General features: G+C 35.9%; 1 protein-coding gene across 1 annotated transcript in view; it reads right to left on the bottom strand.

Annotated features, from left to right (window-relative positions):
* Positions 1 to 1606: 1606 nt before the first annotated feature.
* The window catches only part of NUDCD1 (NudC domain containing 1), a 72569-nt gene continuing 48331 nt past the window's right edge, over positions 1607 to 25844 (bottom strand). Inside the window, exons 9-10 of the mRNA XM_077772940.1 lie at positions 4227 to 4386; positions 1607 to 2226 (exon numbers count right to left, since the gene is read on the bottom strand). Coding sequence (XP_077629066.1) covers positions 1934 to 2226; positions 4227 to 4386 — 453 coding nt within the window. The 3' untranslated portion in view covers positions 1607 to 1933. The remainder of the gene's footprint in view (positions 2227 to 4226; positions 4387 to 25844) is intronic.

Consider the following 25844-nt stretch of genomic DNA (forward strand, 5'->3'; position numbering starts at 1 on the left):
ATACAATCTTAACTCTCCTATTTCCTTTGAGGCACTAAGGGATATTTTCCTCTTTGACATACACATTAAAGATTCAAAAAAAATACATTTTTATGAACGAAAAGAGTTCTCACAGGTGTATCTATCCTTTTGAGAAACACAGAAATCCTGTTGTAAATTGCCCAGGTGTTGGAATTTAACTGCATCTTTCTCTTATGAGAAAGGGGAAACATATTACATATATAATGAGTGTCAGGGGGTTTTCAGACCCATAAAGAGGGATTTAACTTCAAGCTTTTTATAAACATTAATATATACTATTCTAACATAAAAACACAACTGAGTTATTCCCCTAATGAAGGACATTTACATTTCTCCAAATTTTTTATTAGAAGCATCACTACAATGCATATATTCTTAGATTTATTGCTCTGGGTACAAGTTGAGTATTTTCCAGGATTTCTGGGATTATGGAAAATGCACTGTTTATGTGAATACATACTTACCAACTGTCCTCTGGTACCCACTGACACTTCTACCAACAGTGTAGGAGAGTTCTCATTTTCCCCTACCTGGGTCAATATATCACGTTCTAAAACTTTACATTTTTTACCAATTTCCCTGATTATCTATCTGGGAGACTGAGCATCTTTTTAAAAGTAAATTAGCTGTTAATATCTTTTGTCTCCTTCCCTATTGTGCAGTTGCTTTTTATTATGAATAATAGTGTTTTGACTTTCTAGATTATTCTAGATTTTAACCCTCCTCTATTATGCATTGACAAGTATCCTCTCAGTCTGTTTTACCACTGTTACAGAATCAGGTCATAAGGAAATTTTACATTTTATAATAAATCCATTAATCTTCTCTCATATTTTTGTTTTCTGGGTCTGAAATTATACATATTTAAGTAAATAAAAAATGTGTGCCTATTTACTGATCCAATGATATACCTACCACCTTTGTTTACCACTTCATAATATATCCTGATATCTGATTGGTTACCTTTTATCTTTGTTGTTTTTGCTCATTATTCTTTCATACTAATTTAAGAGGGGCTTACTTTTCATTTGTTTATTACTCCAACATTCTATTATTAGGCATAATTTTTACCAGCTTCTTCAATGGAAGAAGAGCAAATGTGATGGAAACACAGGCTTGATAAGCTCTTGTATATCAGTCTTGCCCTCTTGCAAGGTCTTCTCTATCACAGGAATAAGATGAGTGTAGCTTACTGGAGCCATGTAGAACAGACCCAGGCACATCAATCAGTGAATCACAAATTTTCAAATGGTCTTGTTTTAAATCACTGAGTTTTGAGATGGCTTGTTGTACAGCAATGGATAAGAGCTACACTTTATGGAACCTCATCATCTCTCTTTGTCTATGTCTGTGTAAGAGAAAATGAATAAAAATTTAATAAATGAAAAAAATTTTTGAAAAGAAAAACAAATCTTAGTCTCTCAGCAAACTCTTAACAGTGCTGGACCTGGTGAACATCTGTTGTATTTACCCCTCTACCTCAGCTATTCAGTCCACTTAAATAAGTATTTACAAGAATCAATAGTTTAACTGTTATCCTAAGTTCTATAGGTACAGAAGGAAGAAACTATATCAATGAACAGAGTACGTGATAAATATTTTTATTTTTAAACACTGAATCGTACATCTTTCATATAAAAGATGAAATTCCAGACTTTTAAAAAAAATCATTCTAATACTTTACATTTTTTTACAGAAGTGAATTTTCTCTAAATTTGCAGCTTCATTCCATTAGCTTTTATAGAATCATAATCTCTTGAATATATTTCCAATTTCCTTTAAAAATAAAAAAATCCATAGAAGATAATTTATTTAACATAGTAAAACTTAATAGGCTACAGTATAACTACTAAGCTTCCTGGCTACCACTGACTACTTTTCCCAGTACAGAGAAGCCAACATGTTGGGGTGATCAGTTCTCTGTATTTACTTTTATTAAAAAGAGGTTTTTGGTAGTGAGAACAAATAATCTCTCATTTGTTGCTTGAAAGCCTAAAATAGGATCATTGGTTTCTAGGCTTGCTACTTGCTGCTTAGCAACCTGCCCTACTTGCCGGCCTTCCTTTCTGTTGTAAAGTACAGTGGACATGGGCGTGGGCTGGCGGTAGATGAACACTCGACGAAGGCACTCGCACAGGGCTGCATACGAGTAGTTTGGAGCACAGGCAAAAAATTTTTTGTCTCTCTTTGATGCTTGGACGTAGCCTGTCATGAAATAGAAAAACAGAAAAAAAAAAACCATATATTAAAAAGAATATGTGATTACACATTTGGTATTTCCCAGTTTTTATTATATATTAAAAATGCCTTGATAAAATATACACCATAAATATTCAACAGTGTGTGAATTCTGAACCATTAGTGATTACCCACAATCAGTTTCTCCTGACTGGTGCAAAAATAGAGCTTTAATTCCTAAGGAACAAAACAGGTAGGGTTTTATCTCTTTAAGAAAACCACAATATAGTTCCTTATTTCCATGAATAATTAGGACGCTAAAAATCTAAAAAATCAAAAGGACTGAAATGCCAATGTCTTTAACAGTCAAACTATCTTTAAATGCCAATAATTAGGCTCATCAATCACAGATGTGGCATTACAGACTCTTTTTTATCAAATAAATGGAAAAATATTTATAAGATACCACTGTAAAGTTATTTCAGTAGTATGTTCATAATATAGCCCCCAAGCCTAAAAATGCTAATGTGACAATGCGGTCACTTATTACTTCTATAATGTTAGTTACATTTTTATACACCGATACCAACAGTGTAACAGGATTTTGTTGGTACTTCAGCTCCCAGAAGTAGAGCCTTGAGATCACTACAAGCTGGAATGAAAATTTAAGTCTCTAATTTTAAAAACTTAATTAGAACATCCCTTGAAAACTTTTCTAAAATCTTAATCTTGTCTTTTAAAAAATTATCTTTACAGGTTAAAAGGGCATTTATGTTCTGAAATATAAATTAGGATTTTCAAACTGGGACATGGTTACTGAATGTTATAGCATGTGAGATAAAAACAGAACAGTAATGTAAACTGACCTCATCAAATAATGAACAAAGAAAGATCAATATTGGTTTTATCATTAAACAGGTTTGAGAGGAAAAAGTGAAGAGGATGTAGATACCTATCTGAGTATGTTAGAATTAACTTTCCAGGCTAACCTTGAAAATTAATAATGTATACAATATCTCAAGACTACATATGGAATTTAATGTTGATTTAACTTAAACTCTAGTGGAATTCTTCCATGATAACAGATTAAGGGATACAAATGGAGAATCTAAGCATATAAAATTATGTGATAGAGATTACCTTACTGAAAAAAGGAGATTCAGAATTAAAAAATTATACAGAGGGCAAAAATTATATGTTTATATTTTTCAATAAAACTCTGTATTTCAGATCATAAAAATCCATTTGGAGTCTGAACCAGTTTAGCAGTCTACATTATTAACTATAAGTGATAACTAACAAATCTTTATAATTAAGGTTGTATTCAGAATATATAATTTTACTTCCTGTTCCCAGTTTAAAATAATCACTCAATAAAGCAGTAACTATGCCTAATTTATATAAAAAAAATTTCTCCCACACAATACTAATATACTAACATAAAATCAATTACTGCATACATCTATAATTATGTATCTTAAAACTTTTCAAGCCCTAGTTTTAAAATCATTTTCCCTTTTATCCTACAGGATAAATTTGACTTCTGCTTACCACCATTTTCCCTAAGTGTTTTCATTACAATGGCTCTCTTTTGCACGTAAGTGCCGTGAAAGAAGTCTCTTAATGTGCATTTCCTTAGAGCAAGTCTATGAGGTTTTTGCTCTGAAGAAACCTGAATACAAGTCCCACATAGGGTACTGTCAACCGGGCTGTTCATAGTCTAATACCATATAGCTTACTTGGAATAAACAAATAACTGATTAGAAGAATTAGATAACCACTTTGATTTCTATTCTATGCTGATCTTTTGTACAAGCATAAAAATAGATTAGTCTTACTGTTCCAAAAGTACTAACATTCATCAACTATAGTAAAAGCAGCCAAAGATAGCACAAATCAATCCAAAGGTAATGACAGCTCATATTAAAAAACAAAAAAGAAAGAAAGAAAAAAGAAATGAACTAAAAAAAATGATGACCATAATTTTTGATATAATGGAAAATGTTGTCAAAGAGCTTGCTTTATACCTAAAGCATTGAAAGTTGCAATGTGCTCCCACATATCATCCTGTTGGCTAGAGTGTGGCTGCCAGAGCAGGGCATCAACATCATGGCGTAAGCAGAAGCAGGGCATTTCTTTAGGATCCACTATGACTGAGAAAAGGTACTGGTTGCTTCCAAGATTCACCTAAAATAGTGACAAAGGATAATTTATTCAGCAAATTAATAATGATAATGATGATGCCAATAACTGACACACAGTTATGTCAGCAAGTTTGCTAAACTTTTTATACAGGCAAGTTGATTACCTCTTGAGAAATGTGCTACTGTCATATCCATTTTAAAGTTCAGGAAAGTTACTTGCCCAAAGCCAGCCTGGTAATAAGTCATGGAGCTGAGATTGAACCCGGCACCTATGTTCTTAACCCCTTCACTTCACATGATGTAATATATTCATCAACTAGTTAGTAACCTAGTTTAAAACATGATACAAAACATTTATAGGCAGAACATTTTTTAAACCACAGAATTACAAATAGGAAGTTTACAAATGGTGACCTGTAATAATAATTACCAAGAACAATTATAGCTACTAAGATTTATGAGCATGTCCTATATGCCAGGCATGTTATAAATATTAATTTCAACAACCAACAAGGTTGTCATTATCTGCACTTAATAGATAAAAGACCATGGAGAGTTTGAGAACTTGTTCTAGGCTACAAAGAAAAACAACAAGTCTGGGATTCAAACTCAAATCTGTTTACAAATTATTTAAGCAGATGTAATATTTAATTATAGTATCAATGTCAAGAATGTTTATTATGTTAATTTTATTGCAATATTCATGACTAAAGGGATTCATTTTTTTGAATTTTTTTTTTTTCTGAGAGAGTGAGAGAGAGAGAGAGATAGCATGAGCAGGGGAGGGTCAGAAAGAGAGAGGGAGACACAGAATCCAAAAGAGGCTCCAGGCTCCAAGCTAGCTGTCAGCACAGAGCCCGATGTGGGACTCGAACCCACGAACTATGAGATCATGACCTGAGCCGAAGTCAGACACTTAACTCACTGAGCCACCCAGGAGCCCCATAAAGGAATTCATTTTTAATACAAAACCATCAGGTTGAGACTCATATTTGGAGTGCCTAAATACAACACCAACAAAATCACATCAAATGCAGAAAACATAAAATACTCATAGTACCTGATAAATACTGAATTGCTTTCATGAGTTTCATGCCTAAATACAACACCAACAAAATCACATCAAATGCAGAAAACATAAAATACTCATAGTACCTGATAAATACTGAATTGCTTTCACGAGTTTCAGAGCAGACTGGAGAATGAAAATGTTGGTTTTCAATGAGAGAGACCTGACCTGTACTCAACAGGGAAAACGGTGTGGCTTTCCAGCAAGGGGATTTAGTGGTACAGCTGAGCAAGCAGGCAGAGGCTCCTGTCACAGGAGAATTCTGTGACAGAGCAACCCAATTTCTGTTGCCCCAGCAATGCCTGAGGATAGAACTTTTGTTTGTCTTCTTCAGAAGGGGAAGAGGACAGCAGACCATGTTCAGAAACTATATGTGTCTCTATGTAAATACATACAAGGATGTTTACTTCATCTTTGTTTATATAACAGTGAAACACTTAAAATAAAACAGGTACATTTTTCTTGGAAAAGAAAAAGGGCCTCTTAATCTGATTTAAATGTTTCTTCTCTTCCACTCTCACTTATGTGGGGCTCTAACTCATGAAACTATGAGATCCTGACCTGAGCTGAAATCAAGAGGTGGATCCTCAACCAACTGAGCCATCCGAGCATCCCAAAAGCCCATTAAAAAAAAATTTTTTTTTTTTACTTTATTTATTTTGAGACAGAGAGAATGAGCAGGGGAGGAGGGGAGAGAGGGAGAGAGAGAGAGAGAGACCAAGAGAATCCCAAGCAGGCTCAGCTCTGTCAGCACGGAGCCTGACATGGGGCTTGAACCCATGAACCATGAGATCATGACCTGAGACAAAGCCAAGAATCACATGCTTAACCAGCTGAGCCACCCAGGCGCCCTCTGCCCTAAAAAGTCCATTTTATAGTAATTATTATTTTTAATTGAAACAGTTGACATATAATACAACAGTTTTAGGTATATGACCTAGTGATCCAATAATCGCATACACATTACATAATGCTCACCATGATAGGTATAGTTACAATATAGTTACATCCAAAGTTCTTACAATATGATTGACTATATTCTTCCCTATGCTGTACTCTTGAGCTCTGTGACCTTTTTATAACTTCAAGTATGGACTTTTTAACTTTCTTCACCTATTTTGTCTATCTCCTAACCGCCATCCCCTCTGGCAATTACCAGTTCTCTGTATTTAGGAATCTGTTGTTTGTTCATTTGTTTTGTTTTTAGAGGTTCCACATATAAATGAGATCATTTATTTGTCTTATTTCACTTAGCATAATGGCATCAAAGTGCATCCATGTTGTCACAAATGGCAAGATTTCCTTCCTTTTTATGGATAAAGTATATTCTGTTGTATGTATATACACTTTTTGTTAAATCCATTAATCTATCAATGGACATATATTGTTCCCCTGTATTGGCTCTTGGCTATCATAAATAATGTTACCATAAGCATGGGGGTTAGTGCTTTGTTTGCGTGTTTATTTTCTTTGAATAAATACCCAGAAGTGGAATAATTGGAGTTCTAATCTTTTGAGGAATCTCCATTCTTGCATTTTGCATAATGGTTGCACCAATGTATATTTCCACAAAGACTGCACAAGTATTCCCTTTTCTGCACATCCTCACCAACACTTGTTACTTTTTGGCCATTCTTTTTTCAATAAAAATTTTTTTTAAATGCTTTTTATTTTATTTCTGAGAGAGAGAGAGAGACAGCATGAGCTGGGAAGGGTCAGAGAGAGAGGGAGATACAGAATCTGAAACAGGCTCCAGGATCTGAGCTGGCTGTCAGCACAGATTCCGACGCGGGGCTCAAACCCACGAGCTGTGAGATCATGACCTGAGCCGAAGTCGGACGCTTAACCGACTGAGCCACCCAGGCGCCCCATTTTTTGGTCATTCTCACTGGTTACTGGCTGTTTTCACTGGAGTGAGAGGATGATTCCCTATGGTTTTGATTTGCATAGGGCTCTGTGCTGGCAGCATGGAGCCTGCTTGGGATTCTCTCCCTCTTGTGGTCCCTCCCCCACTCATGCTCTATCTCAAAATAAATCAATAAACTTAAAAATAATAAAATGGGTTTTGGGAGAGCATGCAGTGGTGGTGATTAAAAATGTGGGTTTGGAAGCATATCTGAACTGAAATCCCAGTTGCCATTTATTAGCTTCCTAACTTAAATCTCTTAACCTCTTAAATTTGAGCTTCCTCTTCTATAAAATGGGATCAAATTTCTAATTCTTAAGTAGTGAAGATTAAATAAGGTAGTTGTAAAATAATAGAAAATATGTATATAATTATTCTCTGCCTCCAGGTCCTAGCATAGAGTTCCTGAAACTCTTATAATTTCCAGAGTGATAATGCTAGGAGCATCTTTTTTTGTAATACCTGATCTTTGATCCAGGTTCCTAACACAGAGCTCCTAATCCCTTGGTATTTGACTCTAAGTTATAGGAGTGTCTTTTGTTCTAATGAGATGACTCTTGGTGGGCTCCTGGATGGCTTCAGGATAGACGTTGTTCACCAGAAAGACGCCATGATTAGAAGCTTGGAACTTTCAGCTCCACCTCCTATCCTTTAGGACAGGGAGACTAGATACTGAGTTAATGACTGATCATGCCTATGTGATGAAACGTTCATAAAAGTCCCAAAAGTACAGGGTTTATACAGCTTCTGAGTTGCTGAATACATGGGTGTACTAGGAAGATGGCAAATCTGGTGAGGGAATGGAGGTTTTGTGCACCTTCCTCTATAGTTTGCATTATGCATCTCTTCCATCTAGATGTTCATTATATCCTTTATTGTATTTTTTATAATAAATTAGTCAATGTGCATTTTGTTAACTGTCTTAGCAAATTATGGAACCCAAGGAAAGGGTTGTTGGAACCCTGATTTATGGCCCATCACAAGTACAGACGAACCTGGGATTTGTAATTAGCATCTGAAGTGGGAGTTTAGGGGAGAGTTTTATGGAACTGAGGCCTTAGCTTGTGGGATCTGACACTACCTCCAAGTAGGTTGTGTCAGAACTGAACTGAATTGTAGGACATCCTACTAGTGTCAGAAAACTACTTGCTGTGTGGAAAACCCACACATCTGGTATCAGAAATGTTCTGAACGTGGCAGTGTTGTGAGAGTAAAGGAAAAATACAGGGAATATTTTTCCTTACACAGTTGTAGATACAGATCAATCCAATACTCAGTGCATAGTAAGAACAGTGTAAATTTTAGCAACTTATTCTATGTAGAGAGTGCTTGAATTTGGAATTCAATAATAGATTCTGGAATTAAAGTTTCATGTCACTAACTTTTCATTCTGGCCTCCTATAAACAGTTTGTTTCTGAACAGACAGAACCTTTCTCTTGATACTCATTTTTAATTTAATTCGGTAATAGCAGTTATTAGAAGTTCTTTAAATGTCTTTACTTTGACATTTAATCTTCAAAAGTCTTTAACTGGTAAGTGTTCTATAAAGAAAAAGGAAGTGTCAACTGACTACTTGAAATACATTTCAAAATTTTCTCTAGAGAATATTTTACTCTGTAGTTTTCATTAGTACTTCAAAGATAAATACAATCTTTTCTTTAATAAACGTGAAAATAAAAGGAATGTGGATATTTTATTGGCCAGTTTATGGATTTACGATTTTTTAAGGCAAGAAATTTGGCATTAGCAAAGAATGAGTTTTCCAGAGGAGTACATTGTCTGGTATAAAGGAGTTCTTATTTAAGTGCTAAAACCAGATTTCAAGGCTTTTTTTTAATGGAATCTTACTAAAATTTATTATTTGCCCAACATCTTATATAGAGCATCAGAAGAGAGAGAAACATGTTATTGATGGTTGAATGTCATCAGGGTAAACGTTAATTACCATGCTGTATATGTTTCCAATAATACCCTTAGAGGCATCTGAAGTAAGTAGAACCCTTTAATACTACACCAAGTAATTGCAGCTTTCTCCATTTTAAAAATGTATTTTCTGGTTATGTGTGGTTTGTTTTTGTTCTTTCCACTGCTAATAAGCTACTGGGTGTTACTTCTTTTGCCAGTGTTTGCCCAAAGCAGCTATCCTTTCCTTCTTTCTTATGTGCTGTCCCATTTTGCTCTTGGCTACCAAATTGTGGCCTTGGGATCTGTAGCACCTGTTCTTAACTCTTCAGGGAACCTTAGAGCATCTTATTCTTGATTCTTACAGGTAATTTGCCCATGCCAGATAAATGTTTCACTTCCTTTGTTTTATCTGCTTCAAATATTTTTGTTCTGCGTTTTCTTATGTTGATATTTTTTGTTTCCATAGGATCATACAAAAGTGCACGTGATTTTAATTGTACTTCTTAAATTATCACACTTCATTTTTATTTACTTAATTCACTTGACAAAACTAGTTACTTTAGTTTGGAATCTTAATATTGATTTGTTTTGCTTTTGGGCAAAATTATGTAGTGTGGATTTTTAAAGTTTGCAGGGAAAAGAGAAAACCTCTGGAATTCTCTTGAGGTGGATGTTGAATGTGAACATATGTGGAGATCATAGGGAACAGTGGAAACAATCTCTTTGAGATCTCATGAAGAACTAGGTCATTCTACAAACAAATGCAGTGGCAGGTCAGGTCTAAAGGATAAGTGGCACATTGTTTAGAAAATAGTACCCAGCTTTGATGAACAGGTAATCTACTTGTCTCTTGAGAAGCAAATGTCCCTTGTTCTGTACTTCACTGTGGTGTCACTGTGATCATATCACCATCTTCTTTCCTTCTTTCCTCATACCTGTATCCACTTCAGTCACTTACTTTCTACCTCCTATCATGCTTACTATATTCTCTCTGACCATGTCTTTTGCCCTTCTGTTGGTGGCATAATTGTGTTTATTGTTCATTTTGGCATTTGAACCATCACTAATTTACTGACTATTAAGTTGAAGTTCTAGGCTTTTTAAGCATGTTTACTGATAGTAAGCAAAGGAATTCTAGATTCTGCCTAGGATGAAGAAAGCTGGAAAGAATGTCACTCCAAACGTAACAAGAAAAGGCTGGATAATCTGGAGAATCAGTCTTTTTAAAAATTCTTCAGAGAGCTGAGGTTACAGGGAAACCAAGTAGCTTAAAATCTGAGGAAAACCAGGTGTTACCTAGGAGATGGGCTAGGAGAACTGTTCCATCTGAGCATAGAAAGAAGAAAAGAACTACCATAATTGAGAATTCAACTAACAAACTGCCAAAGGCCTAGTGTGGGACAGCAAGTATGGAATCCTTTGGATTTACAGATCTTCTTAGTTCCTAGCAAAAAAGACTGGGAGCAAGGGAGCTGCTCTGATGGTATGGGGTTTGAGGAAGGAAGTGACTTCCTCTGTGGAAAATGCAGAATGCCCTTCGTGGATTATTTTCTGTAAGTATCAAGTCTTAAGCTGTTGGGAGAAAAGCATTAAATCTTAGCATCCCAAGGGCTCAGGAAGACCTGTTGCAGATGAGAGGAATAAAAATAAAATATTTTTAAAACTACCATCTCTGTGCCTGGAGGAGAATTTAAGTCACCCTGGACCTGAACTGTTACAAATTTTCTAGAGGAAGGACAGTATCACAGAAAAGTCCCAAACCCTGAAACCCAAGAACACAAGGCTCAGGACTGAGGCTGAACCAAGAGACTGAACCCCTCATCCACACAACCCTTCCCGCCCCCAATCAGGCTGGGAAGCACCAAGTAACTGATAACAGCAGTCTACCACTAGACAATGAGTAAGAGCATAGAGAGACTCTCTCTGAGAGGCAGAGGTTTAGTGAAAGCCCAAAGCTTAGGGCAGAATAGTAGAGTTGGGGAAAATCCTCGAACAACTAAGCCTCCACCAGAGTGTAACACCACTAGGGGAATGTGCAGCTAGGGATGCACTAAGGGTAACCGTAAGAACAACAAAACTCAAGGTTAGATCAGCCTTTTCGCAACCATCCGGTCATAGCCACCCATACTGATGACCTAGCAGAAGTTGTGTCCACTCCCAGGCATAAACACTACTTACCTCAGTCTCTACTATTTTTCACATCCAGTATTCAATCAAAAATTGTAAGACACAAAAAAATGAAGACAGTAAAAACATCCCACTGTCAAGAAACAAGGCAGAGCAGGGAACCAGACTCAGATGATCCATATTTTGGAAATACCAGACAAGGAACCTAAAATAATGCTGGGATTTTAAAGAGTTTAGTAGAAGAGATAGGTTAGATACATAAATAAATGCAGAATTAAAACAGAGAGAAACTTCAAAGACTGAAATAAAAATCCTAGGGGAAAAAAAACACAAGAGAAAAATGCCTGCAACAAACTCATCAGTATACTCAATACATCTATGGAAGAAGAATTAGTGACCTTGAAAATAGGTTATTAAAAATTAGTAGAACCTAAACCAAAGTGTGGAGGAGGGGGTAGGGATTAAAAACAAAAAATTAAGCATCTAAATGTTGTCAGGCAATATCAAATAGTCTAACATACATCTGACTGGAATCCCAGAAGAGATATGGAAAATTCACCAAACTAGACCATATTCTGTCCTATAAAAAACAAATTTAAAAGAATAAGAATCATAAAAAGAGAATGTTCTCTGACCATAACAGAATTAAATTAGATATCAGTAGAGGTACCTAGTTGGTTAAGCATCTGACTTGATTTTGGTTCAGGTCACAATCCCTTGGTTCGTGAGTTCAAGCCCTACATCAGACTCTGCACTGACAGTGCGGAGCCTGTTTGGGATTCTCTTTCCTCCTCTCTCTGCCCTTCCCCACTCACACATGCTCTCTCAAACACTGAAAACAATTAGATATTAGTAAAACAGAAAATTCTGGAAAACCCACAAATAACTTGGAAATTAACATGTTTCTGAATAACCCATGAATCATAGTGGACCCCATGAAGATTAGGAAATTTTGTACTGAATGAAAATGAAGCACAGGACATGTGGGATGCAACTAAAACAATGCTTAGAACTGTGTAGCATTACAGGCTATATTAGAAAAGAAAAAAATGTCTCAATAGTTTAAGCTTCCACCTTAAACTAGGAAAAGAAGAGCAAACAAAATCTAAAGCAGACGGGAAGAACAAAATTTATAAAGGTAAGAGAAGAAATCAGTGAAACTGAAAATAATAGAGAAGCAATGAAACCAAAAGCTGGTCCTTTGAAAGGATCAGGCTGATAAGTCTATCACCAGAATAACCCAAGGAAAATGAAGACCGAAATGACAATATCAGGAATAAAAATGTGCATAAAGGTCCAAGACACTAAGGTTGGAGTGTATTATGAGCAACTATATTTTCATATATTTGATAATTTAAGTTAAACAAATTCTTGAAAGACCAGCATTATCACAGTTCATCAAGGAGAAACAGATAACCTTGGTAGTCCTGTATCTGTTAACAGGATTGAATTTATTGTTGAAAACCTGCCAACAAAGAAATCTCCAGACCTAGAATGCTTCATTTGAGTGTTTTACTGAATGAAAACAGTATCAAAGTGTTTCAGGAAACAAAAGAAAGGAACAACTCTCAACTTATTTTATGAGGTCAACATTACTCTGATAACCAAAGATATGACAAGAAAAGAAAAATGCAAAAAAAGGAGAGAAACTATTATTCCTCACGAATGTAAATGCAAAAAGTCTCAGTAAAATATTAGTAAGTCAAATACTGTAATAAGTAAAAAGGATAATACATCATGACCAAGTACAGTTTATCTTGGGAATTCAAGGCTGATTCAGCATCCAAATTATCAATCAGTGAAGTTTAGCATTATCAACAGACTAAAGAAAAATATTTTAGCCTCCATTTATGATTTAAAAAATGCTTTGCAAACTAGAAATTAAAGGTAACTGCTTCCCTGAGAAACCTAAAATTAACATTGTACTTTACAGTAAAAGACCAAATGCTTCTCGCCACTAAGACTGGTGACAGGAAAGGGTATTTGCCCTCATTACTCTTACTATCATGCTGGAAATCCAAGCTAGTGAAGGTAAGAAAAAGTAGTAAAAAGCATACAATGGAATGTTACTCAGCGATCAAAAAGAATGAAGTCTTGCCATTTGCAACAATGTGATTGAAATGGAGTGTATTATGCTAAGCAAAATAAGTCAGAAAAAGACAAATACATGATTTCACTCATATGTGGAATTTAAGAAACAAAACAAATGAACATAGGGGAAGGGAAGATAAAACAGAGAGGGAGGCACACCATAAGATACTCTTAAATACAGAGAACAAACAGAGTTGCTAGAGGAATACTGGGGTGGGGGGATGGGCTAAATGGGTAATGGGCATTAGAGAGGGCACTTGGGATGAGCACTGGGTGTTGTATGTTAAGTGATGGATCACTAAATTCTACTTATAAAATCATTATTACACTGTATGTTAACTAACTTGGATTTAATTTTAAAAATACTGAAAAGCATAAATAATTGTCAAGAGATTCTAATACTGTCATGAGAAAAATGAAACCTGACATTTTTAGGTGTTATCTTAAAATCACTGTTTATATACAATTCCTTTAGCTACTCTGCAACCTTTGAATGGAATTATAAAGCCTATTTTCCTATCATGTCCACTGACCAACTGACCAATCCAGGAGGGATCAAATATCTTTTAGTGGCATAATTTTTTTTTTTTTAGTGGAATAATCTAATTCACCTGTGGGGAATACTAGGAAGGCTGGAATTTATTAAGTAAAATGAATATTATACAATCTCCTACACAGAGAAGAATTCTAAATTATTTACCTCATCTAAAGGGTATGTTTTGTCTCAAAGTATACTACTGTTCGCAGTTAGTTATCATCAGACTAATTAATTTTGTTTTTACAACTTCCAGAAACTTGGTTTTGAGTATATTTAAAGCACCCAAATCTTATCTCAAGAATAACTTGTTCACTTTTTCTGGGAAGATCTACAAACTACTGAAACATATGCATTATAGGAAAGTATAAAATTGAAAGTGATGGGCATACAGTTGGAATTATAGATAAAATATAATTTGACAATAAAATGACAAACAGAATAATGAATCTTGCATTTCTTATTTTTGAAAGGGTGAAAAAGTTTACAAATTTGTCTCTAATTATGCTAGATTAACAGAGTCAGGTTAATAGCGAGTCACACATTTCTCAGGCACAAAATGTTTTAAGTGCTAGATGATTCCATGAAGATCTCTCCAAAATTGCTTTGTTTTCTCCATTAATGTTGCTCATCTCATCTGTTTAATTTTGGATGACTATAGTATTTAAGGCAGAATGGATAGAAGATGGCTAATAAAGGACATATGCATTTACTACAGTCTTTGTGTCAAGCACTGTGCAGGTGGCTTGAGATATATTTTACTCATTATAGTAACTGTAAAACAAGTACTATTATTGTCATATTTATAGAATAAGATAGGGGCTAAGTATCTTACCCAGAGTCATCTCAAAGAACATATAAAGGAAATGAGGTAAGTTCTACAGGAAAAGTTTAAGTTATTGATGCATTATTTCTTTTTATTAACACTGGAGAAAGCTGCTTGGAGGAGAAGGTGCTCTTTGAGTGTGGCATAAATTACAGGCATAGCTCGTTTTATTGTGCCTCACAGATGCAGCTTTTTTTTTTTAAACTGAAGGTTTGTATCAAAACTGTGCTGATCAAGTCTACTGGTGCCATTTTTTCAACAGCATTTGCTCACTGTGTCTCTTTTTGACATTTTGGTAATTCTTAACAATATTTCAAACTTGCTTATTATTATTATATTTGTTACTGTCATCTGTGATTGGCAATCTTTGGTGTTAACTATTGTTACTGTTTCAGGTGCCACAAACCTCACCCATATAAGATGGAGAACTGAATCTATAGGAAGGCATATCAAAGGCTGAGAAAGGCCCAAAACTAGGCCTCTTGCCCCAAATGATTAGCCAAGTTGTGAATGCAAAGGAAAAGTTCTTAAAGGAAATTAAAAGTGGTACTAAAGCGAACACACCAGCGATAAGGAAGCAAAACAACCTTAGCTGACAGGGAGAAAGTTTTAGTGGTGTGGACAGAAGATGAAACCGGCCCCAACATTTCCTGAAGCCAAAGCCTAGAGCAAGACTCTAATTCTTTGAAGGCTGGGAGAGGTAAAGCAGCAGCAGAAGAAAAGACTGAAGTTAGCAGAGCTTGGTTCATGAAGTTTTTTCATAGGTACCTAGTCATCTGTGCGTTTTCTTTGGAAAAATGCCTGTTCAGTTCCTCTGCCCATTTTTTAAAACATTGGTTTTCTGGTGTGGAGTTCTAGGAGTTCTTTATATATTTTGGATATTAATCCCTTATTGGATATGTCATTTATAAATATCTTCTCCAACTCAGTAAGTGACCTTTCATTTCATTGATGATTTCCTTTGCCATGCAAAAGATTTTTAGTTTGATGTAGTCCCAATGGTTTACTTTTACTATTGTTTCTCTTGCCTGAGGAGACAGATTGAGAAAAATATTGCCTACGCTGATGTGCAAGCCTTTATTGCCTATGTTTTCTTATGGGAGTTAAATGGCTTCAGGTCTTATACTTAAGTTTTTAATCCATTTTTAGTTTATTTTTGTGTATGGTGTAAAGGAATGGTCTAGTTTCATTCTTTTACAATGTAGCTGTTCTGCTCTCCCAGTACCATTTATTAATTTTCCCCATTTTATAGGGAACATTAATACTTCCTGTTTGTCATATATTAATTGACCATATCAGCATGGGTTGATCACTGGGCTCTCTTTTTCTGTTCTACTAATTTATGTATCTATTTTTGTGCCATACTATACTGTTTTGATTACTATGGCTTTGTAATATAGTTTGAAATCTGGGATTGTGACATCTCGAGCTTTGTTTTCTCAAGAATACCTTGGCTATTAGTCTTTTGTGACTCATACAAATTACAGGATTTTTTGTTCTAGTTCTGTGAAAAATGCTATTGGTACCTTGATAGGCATTTCACTGAATATCTAGATTGCTTTGAGAATTATGGTCATTTTAACAATCTAAATTCTTCCAATCCATAAGCATCATGTAGATTTCCATTTCTTTGTGTTTCCTTCAATTTCTTTCAACAATATGTTATAGTTTTTAGAGAACAGGTCTTTCATCTTCTTGGTTACATTTATTCCTAGGCATTTTATTCTTTGGGGACAGTTTTACTTTTTTTTAAATTGAAGTACAGTTTAACATCTGATGTTCTATTAGCTTGAGGTGAATAACATAGTGTCTTGACAAATCTTTGTTATGCTATGCCCACCACAACTGTGGCTACCATCTGTGACCATACAGCGTTGTTATAATACCGCTGGCTATATTCCTTATATCTGTACCTTTCATCCCTACGATTTATTCTTTTCATAACTACAGACATGTTTCTTCTACTCCCTCTCACCTATTCTGGCCATCCCCTGCCCTTTCCACTAGTTCCCTGTAGTTATGGATTTGGTTCTGCTTTTTATTTATTATATTCTACATATAAACAAAGTCATATAGTACTTGTTTTCTCTGTCCAAATTACTTTACATACCCTCTACTTATGTGCAACCACATTGTCAAAATGGTGAGATTTCATACTTTTTTCTAAAAGTTTTTATTTATTTTGAGAGAGAAAGAGCAAGCAGACGGGTAGTGGCATAGAGGGGGAGTGAGACAGTGCACAACCCAATGTGGACCTCGAACTCATGAACCAGAGACAAGGCTGGATGCTCAACTGACTCACACAAGCACTTTTTTTTTTTTTTTTAATTTTAGAGAGAGACCACGAGTGGGAGAAAAGAGGGAGAGGAAAAGAATCTTAAGCAGCCTCCACATTCAGCATGAAGTTCGATCTCACAACCCTGGAATCACAGCCTGAGCCGAAATCAAGTTGGATGCTCTACAAACTGAACCACTCAGGTGCCCCAAGATTTAAAGATTTCACACTTTTTTTTTTTTTTTATAGCTGAGTAATATTCCATTGCATGTGTTCACATACCACACTTTCTCTGTCCATTCTTCTATCGATGGACACGGGTTGCTTTCATATCTTGGCTACTGTAAGAAATAATGCAATGAACACCAGGGTGCATTTACCCTTTTGAATTAGTGTTTTTCCTTTCTCTGGGTAAATACCAGTAGTGGAATTACTACTTTTTTTTTTTTTTTTTTAAGTGTCTTTGCCTGGTTTTGGTATCAGGGTAATATTAGACTTATGGAAAGAATTTGTAAACCTTCCTTCCTCTTCTATAATTTGGAACAGTTTGCTAAGAATAGGTATTACTTTTTCTTTAATTTTTAGTAGAATTTATCTTTGAAGTCATCCATTCTTGGACTTTGTTTTTTTGGGAGTTTTTTGATTAATGATTCAATTTCACTACTAACTGTTAGTCTGTTCATATTTTTTTTTTTAATATTTTTATTTATTTCTAGGAGAGAGAGAGAGACAGCGTGAGCAGGGGAGGGTCAGAGAGAGAGGGAGATACAGACTCTGAAATAGGCTCCAGGCTCTGAGCTGGCAGTCAGCACAGAGCCCGACGCGGGGCTCGAACCCACGAACCGCGAGATCATGACCTAAGCAAAAGTCAGACGTTTAACCGACAAAGCCACCCAGGCGCCCCAGATTTTTTTCTTTCTGATTCAGTCTTGGAAGTTGTATATTTCTAAGAATTTATCCATTTTCTAGGTTATTCAGTTTGTTGGCAAATAATTTTTTGTCTCAGTCCTTTGTATTTCTATGGTGTCAGTTTTAACTTTAATTTCTGATTCTATTTGAGTCTTCTTTTTTTCTTGATGATTTTGGCTAAAGGTTTATCAATTTTATCTTTTCAAAGAACCAGCTTTTAGTCACTGGTCTATTTTAATTACTTCTGCTCTATTCTTTATTACTTTCCTTCTACTAACTTTGGGCTTTGTTCTTTTTCTTGTTCCTTTCATTAAGGTGAGATTGTTTGACATTTTTCTTATTTCTTGAGATAGGCCTGTATCACTATAAACATCTCCCTTAGAAACTGCTTTTCCTGCATCCCCAAAATTTTGAACCATTGTGTTTCTTTTTTCATTTCACACAAGTACTTATTAATTCAAAGGGGAAGATGTTAACTTGGGGGCAGGGAAACCAGGTAAATACCACCCAATTAAACTCCACACAACAGTATAGAAAATTGCCATGAAGTTCTTCTTCATGTGGTACACGAAAAAGGAGTATCATTTATGTGATATTTCTGGCAAAATGCAGCAAGTGAATCTGATCTTGAAGAAATACTGGAGACAGTCCACAAAAGGTACAAAATAAAGTCAATGACCTCAAGGGTGGGTACCTGGATGTTCCAAATAAAAGGAAACTAAAGAGACCCTACAACTTGGAAACCAAGTGCAACAGGTTTCCAAATCAGGAAAAAATATTGCTACAAACTATGTTAGATAAAAGTATTATATCAATGTTAAATTTCCTGACTTGTATTGTGCTTATATAAGAAAATGCCTTCATCTTTAGTGCACATGTGAAATAGTAGAGATGAAAGAACATGGCATGTGCAACTGTTCCTAAATGTTTCAGCAAAAAGGAGGTAGAAAAACAAAGAGAAAATAAGTGTGGCAAAATGTTAGTAACTGCTAAAATCTAAGTGAAGGATATTGTTATGGGCTAAGCTGTATCCTTCCCAAAGTCATATGTTTAAGTCCTAACCCCCTAGTACCTCGGAATGTGAAGTATTTGGAGACAGAACCTTTAAAAGGGGAAATTAAACTGGGTCATTAGGGTGTGTCTTAATCCAGTATGACTGGTGTTGTTATAACATATTAGGAAATAAACACACGCAGGGGAGGACCATGTGAAGACTAAGGAAGGAGAGGCTTCAGAAGAATCTAACATGCTAACACCCAAGATCTTTGACTTCTAGTCTCCAGAACTGAGAGAAAATAAATTTCCACTGTTTAAGCCACCCAGTCTGTAGTACTCTGTTATGGCAGCATAGTAGCAAAATTATTATATAGCTTAATTTTTTTTTTGCACTACATCAAATTTGACCAAGTATTAGAATTGATACCCCAAGGAATGTGAGAATGTAAAGGGATCCTGAGACCAAAGAGCTTGAGAACCATGGGCTTAGATACTTTCTAAACGTATTTCTTTCCTCTGTAACTTCTGATCTCATCCTTAGTATCTTCTTGAAAGAAACAGCCTATCAGATACAGGTCTTTTATACTAGCTTTCATAATGACATTAACCTAAAAGAATTATTTCCTTTTTGTAATTCCTCTGCTTCCAGTTTTAACGGCTTTATTTATCTATAAGTTGTAAATACTTTTTTCAGCTATTTTAATGTTCTGTTTTAAGCAATATATGATGAATACCATCTCATGTGATCTTAGAAATTCACTGTAATTTAAAAAAAATATCCTCTTTTGATTGTTTAAGCTTATGTTTAATTTGATCACTGCAGATTACTACAAACCAAGTATGTAATTTTGAATTTTCTAGTAGTCACATTAAAAAGTAATAAAAACAGAAAAAGGAGTCTTAGGAGTATATTAATCAAATGTATAAAACCTTATGAATTTTTATGAGGTAACAAGGTATTAACGTATATTATTTTTTATTCTAAGACTTCGAAATCTGGTTGTGTATTTCACACTTATAGTACATCTCATTTCAGACAAGCTACAATTTCAAATGCTCAATAACTACTCTGTGGCCAGTGGGTAATATTTTGCATACAGATCTAGACAGAAGCAAAAATATCTCGTCAGCTGTATTTGAATTCTAACTTGAGTTTTATACCCCAGTGACATCTTATTACTTTTCTTTCTCAAATCTAAAATTTAATATTTCTCTTTTATTGTGCTGCTGCATATATTCATTTACTATTTTATTTTCAAAATGCTAAATTCTAACCCTGATTTCCATTTCTTTCAGGGAATTTATATTTTGAAAAGTCTGTCATTAAGTGCCAGAGTTCTGACCTTTTTGTTACAGTGTTGTTTCCTAAAACTATAAGGACACTGACCTTTCCACGTACAGGTAATTTCAAACTGTCCGAAGTCATGAAAAATGAAATCAAGGGAGAACTTAGAGTAAACATTGTAGAAAGAAGTACAAATCGTCAATAAAGTACTATTTGATTCTGAGAATGGATGCAGCAGTGAACATCTGAAATATTTTAGCCTTCTTTGTTTCCTTCCTCCAATGGCAAACCAACTGGTACCCCTTGGGTATACCAAGAAACTACACATTTGACCAGGTAAACCTTGATTTTCATACAATACACTGACAAGCCAATTCTGCCTTTACAAAGATGTACTTACTCATTTGTTGGAGCTGTTCCATCTATACCCATTCCACTTATACACAAACAGCAATGTTTATACATTTGTACTTCACACAGTCTTTGCATATTTATATAAAATGTCTAATAACAGAAAAATTGAAGTGCTCATAATTGTAGGAAAAAAAACTTTGGTCTCAAATTATCCCAACTGAGACAAAGACAAGATACTTACGAGATTCAGTTCAAGGTGGCAATGTAGAAAGATCCTGAACTCACCTCCTCACATGCACACGCCAATCTACAGCTACATATGGAACAATCTCCTCTGGGAAAAAAAACCCACACCCAAGCAGGCAGAGGGGTAAGATATAATCTCACCATAAACTGCACCCTTGGTATGGTCACCTAGAATCGGGAGGGCACCCGAAACACTGAGTTACTCCCTGAGCAATGACGAGTTTAAGCCCACATTAGGCACCCCACCTTTAAAGACCTGCACTTGAGAGATGAACCTCCAAAACTTTAATGTTTGAATGCCGAGGGTGCGTGAACTGAGAAACTGTGATTACAGGGCCATGGGGCACGGAGGCAGCTGACTGCAAAGTACCCAGATTTTCTGTGAAAGAAGCTCATTTTAAAACTCCTCTAGAGACACTGTAATACTCTCAAGGGACACAGACGAGCAGGTGTCACATTTCCATTCTCCATCTGCCTTACTCCAGAGCACTGGTACCTCTCAGAAATGAGTTAGTTGCACTCTCATCTGGTGCCCCAATTTTTGTGGCTGTCGCCCAGGGGAGACCTCCAGGGCACCTAGCTCTGGCAGCTAGTGGGGTTTATACTTGCAGGTCCCACAAGCCTGTACAGGACAAAGAGTTCACTGGCAAACCAGTTAACCCAGGGCAAAGCACAGAGACAAAAGACTACAGTACCCAGTCTTTCTGCAAAGAAAACCCACTAGCTTAGCTTCATAGCTGTCGCTGAGGGGCAGGTTTCTCATTAAACATATCTAAGAGCTGGCTATAACCCTCTAGAGACCTCAGAATGCGGGTGCTATCTTTGCACTCTCCCTCTGCTGTGTTCCAGAGCACAGCATTTCCAGAAGAAAGCTTTCCCACACATCTGGCACCCCAGTTTTTAATCTGGTGGTCTCAGTTGTTATGGCTGCTATCCAGTGGATGCCTCCCTCCCTCCCCCCCACAAATTGCCTATCCAGTGGACCCTTTACTCCCAGGTCCTATGGGACACTAAAAGACTGGAGATGCAGTTCTTGGCCAGCTACCACAAGGGCATTGCACTAACAGAATGAAACATACCCCAAGTCTTTCTGTGAAAAAGACCTATTTGCTTTGCCTGGAATCTCAGCCCCAGGGACAGGGTTTTCATTTTACATACACGGACTTACTGAGATACTTTCTGGAGACAGAAAGCAGCAGGCATTACTGCACTCTCTCTCTGCATTCTTCCAGAGTGCCAGTATCCCCTGGAAAGATACTTGTACGCTTTCTTGGCACACTGATTTTTATGGCTGCCAGCCAGGGTACACCTCTAGTACCTGGTTCTGGTGGACAGTGGGACTTCTGGTTATGACTATTTGCCTACTTTATTTATTTTTTAATGTTTTAATGTATTTCTGAGAGAGAGAGAGACAGCATGAGCAGGGGAGGGCTAGAGAGAGAGGGAGGCACAGAATTAGACGCAGGCTCCAAGCTCTGAGCTAGCTGTCAGCACAGAGTCAGACGCAGGGCTCGAACCCACGAACTGTGAGATCATGACCTGAGAAGTCAGACACTTAACAAACTGAGCCACCCAGGCGCCCCTATTTGCCTACTTTAAAAGCTGTTGCCTGAGGGATAGGCTTCCGATCAATCTGAATGTGGGTGCTGACTGATATCCTCCCTTTAGGGACATTGACAGGTCTTGGTAAACCCCCAAATACTAGGAGCCACTGAAAGTAAAACAGGCTGCTTGGACAATCAAAAAGGTTTGGGAGACAACCAAGAGCTACGGCAGAGCTGAACAATAAGGTTCATTTCCTACAAGAGACCATTCCTTCAAGACCTGGAGAGCTGGCTGTTTAATGCAGAGAAACCAACACAGAGTCAGGAAAATGAAGAAACAGGAATGTTTCAAAGAGGAAAAAACAAGAACTCAGAAAGAAATCTTAACGAAATGGAGGTAAGTGGTTTGTTTACCCAATGAAGAGATCAAAATAACAGTCATAAAGATATTCCCCAAGCACAGAAGAATGGCTAAACAAAGGGAAAACCTGAGGAAGGAAGGGAGGGTTGAAGAAGCCCATAAAGTTTTAAGTAATATGAGCTCAAAAAGACTTACACCAAGACACATCATATTGAAAATGTCAAAAGTTAAAGGAGAGAATCTTAAAAGCAGGAAAAGAAAAACAGCTTGTTATGTTATAAGGGGCCCCCACCATCCCACCAAGACTACCAGCAGTATTTTTCAGGAGAACTTCGCAGGCTAGAAGGTGGGTAGCATGATACAAAGTGCTAAAGTAAAAAAAAAAAAAAAAAAGACTTCCAACCAAGAATACTCTACCTGGCAAGGATATCATTCAGATGGCAGGAGAAACAGTTTTCCAGAGAAGCAAAAGGTGAAGGAATTCATCAGTCCTAGACTGGCCTTATAAGAAATGTCAAGGAACTTCTTTAAGCTGAACAAAAAGGATGCCAAACAGTACCAGAAAACCATATGGAAATATAAACCTCACTGGTAAAGGTAAATACACAGTAACTTTCAAAATCTAATGTGAAGATGGCAAGTTAATCACCTAGAAAGGTAGCATAAAGGTTAAATGACAAAGTCGTAAAAACACAACTACAATATTTGTTATGGGATACACAAGATAAAAAAAATATCAACTGTGATATTAAAAACAGTTTCAGGGAAATAAAATGTATAGCTTTAAAATGCATTCAGACTTAAGCTGTTGTCAACATAAAACAAATGGTTACAAATCTAACCTTTTAAGCGTTAACCTCCTTGGGGCACCTGGGGTAGCTCAGTTAGGTGTCCGACTCTTGATTTTGGCTCACGATCTCACGGTCATGGAGATTAAGCCCCATGTCAGGCTCTGTGCTGAGCATGGAGCCTGCTTGGGATTCTCTGCCCCTCCCCTGCTCGTGTACATGCTCTCTCCTTCTCAAAATAAATAAATAAATTAAAAAAAAAATAGACGTAAACCTCATGGTAACCACTAAGCAAAAACCTACAGTAGATACATAAAGGAGTTTAAGCATACCACTATGGAAAATCATCAAATCACAAAGGAAGACAGAAGAGAAGAAAGTAACAGAGAAACTACAAAACAGCAAGAAAATTAAGTAGCAAACGGCAATAAGTACATACCTAATAATTAATCTACATGCAAACAGATTAAATTCTCAATACATAGAGTGACAGAAAGAAAAAAATAAGACCCATCTATACGCTGCCTAGAAGAGGCTCACTTCAGAAGTAAAGACACAAAGGCTGAAAATGAAGGGATCGCAAAAGATATTCCATTCAGTGGAAACCAAAAGAAATCTGGGGTAGCTATACTTATATCAGACAACAAAGACTTGAAGACACAGACTGTACTAAGAGGCAAAATCATTAAATAATCATAAAAGGTCACTCTAACAAGAGAATATAACATTTGTAAATATTTATGAACCCAACACAGAGGTACCCAAATACATAAAGCAAATATTAAGACCTGAAGGGGACTTTAATATCGCACTTTCACCAATGGATAGATCAGCCACTCAGAAAATCATGAGGATGGACTTAACAAACGTATATATAACATTTCATCCAAAGCAATACATATTGTTCTAAAGTGAATATGGAACAGTCTCCAAAATAAATCGTATATTAGGCCACAAAACAAGTTTGAAAAAATGTAAGACTGAAATCACATCAAGCATTTTTTTGACCACAATGGTATGAAACTACAATCATTTATAAGAATAAAACCTGAAAATTCACAAATATGGGGAGATTAAGCAACATGCTATAGAACAACCAATGGGTCAAAGAAGAAACCACAAGGTAAATAAAAAAATACCTTGAGACAAAAGAAAATGGAAATACAAAGTAACAAAACATTTGGAATGAAGCAAAGCAGTTCTAAGAGTGAAGTTAATATCAATAAGTGACTACTTCAAGAAACAAAAATAACAAAAAAACTAATGTCATTAACTCAAGGGGCCAGTAAAAGAACAAATAAAACCCAAAGTTAGTGAAAAGAAGGAAATAACAAAGACTGGAAATAAATGAAATAGTTTTACTGACCTTTTCTACTCTTTTTTAGTCTCTAAGAGTTGGTCCTTTGAAAAAGATAAAATTGACAAACCTTTATCTAGACTTACCAAGAAAAAAAGAATGAACTCCGATAAAATCAGAAATGAAAAAGAATCCCAACTGATACTACAGAAATAAAGGATCATAATGAGACCACCATAAACAACTATACATCAACACACATGACAACCTAGAAGAAATGGATAAAGTGACTAAATCAGTAACCAAAAATCTCCCTACAAAGTCTAAGAGCAGACAGCTTCCTTCCAAACATTCAAATAAAAATACCAATCTTTTTCAAACTTTTCCAAAAAACCAAAGAGGAGGGTACACTTCCAAATTCATTTTACAAGGCCAGCATTACCCTGATACCACAACCAGACAAAAATCCCACAAGAAAAAAAAAATTATAGGCCAATACTGATGATTAATATCAGGATGCCCCCTCTTAGCACTTTTATTCAACAGTCTTGGAAGTCCTAAGCAGGGCAATTAGGCAAGGCAAATAAAAAGGCATCGAAATCAGAAAGAAAGAAGTAAAACTGTCAGTATTTGAAGATGACATGACATTATATAGAAAACCCTAAAGACTACCAGAAAACTATTAAATTCAGTAAAGTTGAAGAACAAAGTTAACATACAAAAAGGTGTTGTTTCTGTATACATAATGTTGGAAAGAGAAATCAACAAAATAATCTTATTAACAATTTCATCAAAAAGATGAAAATAGGGATAAATTTAACAAAGGAGGTGAATAACCTCTAAACTGAAAACTGTAAGACACCAATGAAAGAAACTGAAGGCAAAAATAAATGGTAAGACATTCCACATTTATAGATTGGAAAAATTGTTACAATGTCCATTATTACCAAAGCAATCTACAGATTCAATAAAATTCCTATTAAAAT

Source organism: Crocuta crocuta, unplaced genomic scaffold (assembly GCF_008692635.1).
Source record: "Crocuta crocuta isolate KB4526 unplaced genomic scaffold, BGI_CrCroc_1.0 scaffold479, whole genome shotgun sequence".
Taxonomy (NCBI): Eukaryota; Metazoa; Chordata; class Mammalia; order Carnivora; family Hyaenidae; genus Crocuta; species Crocuta crocuta.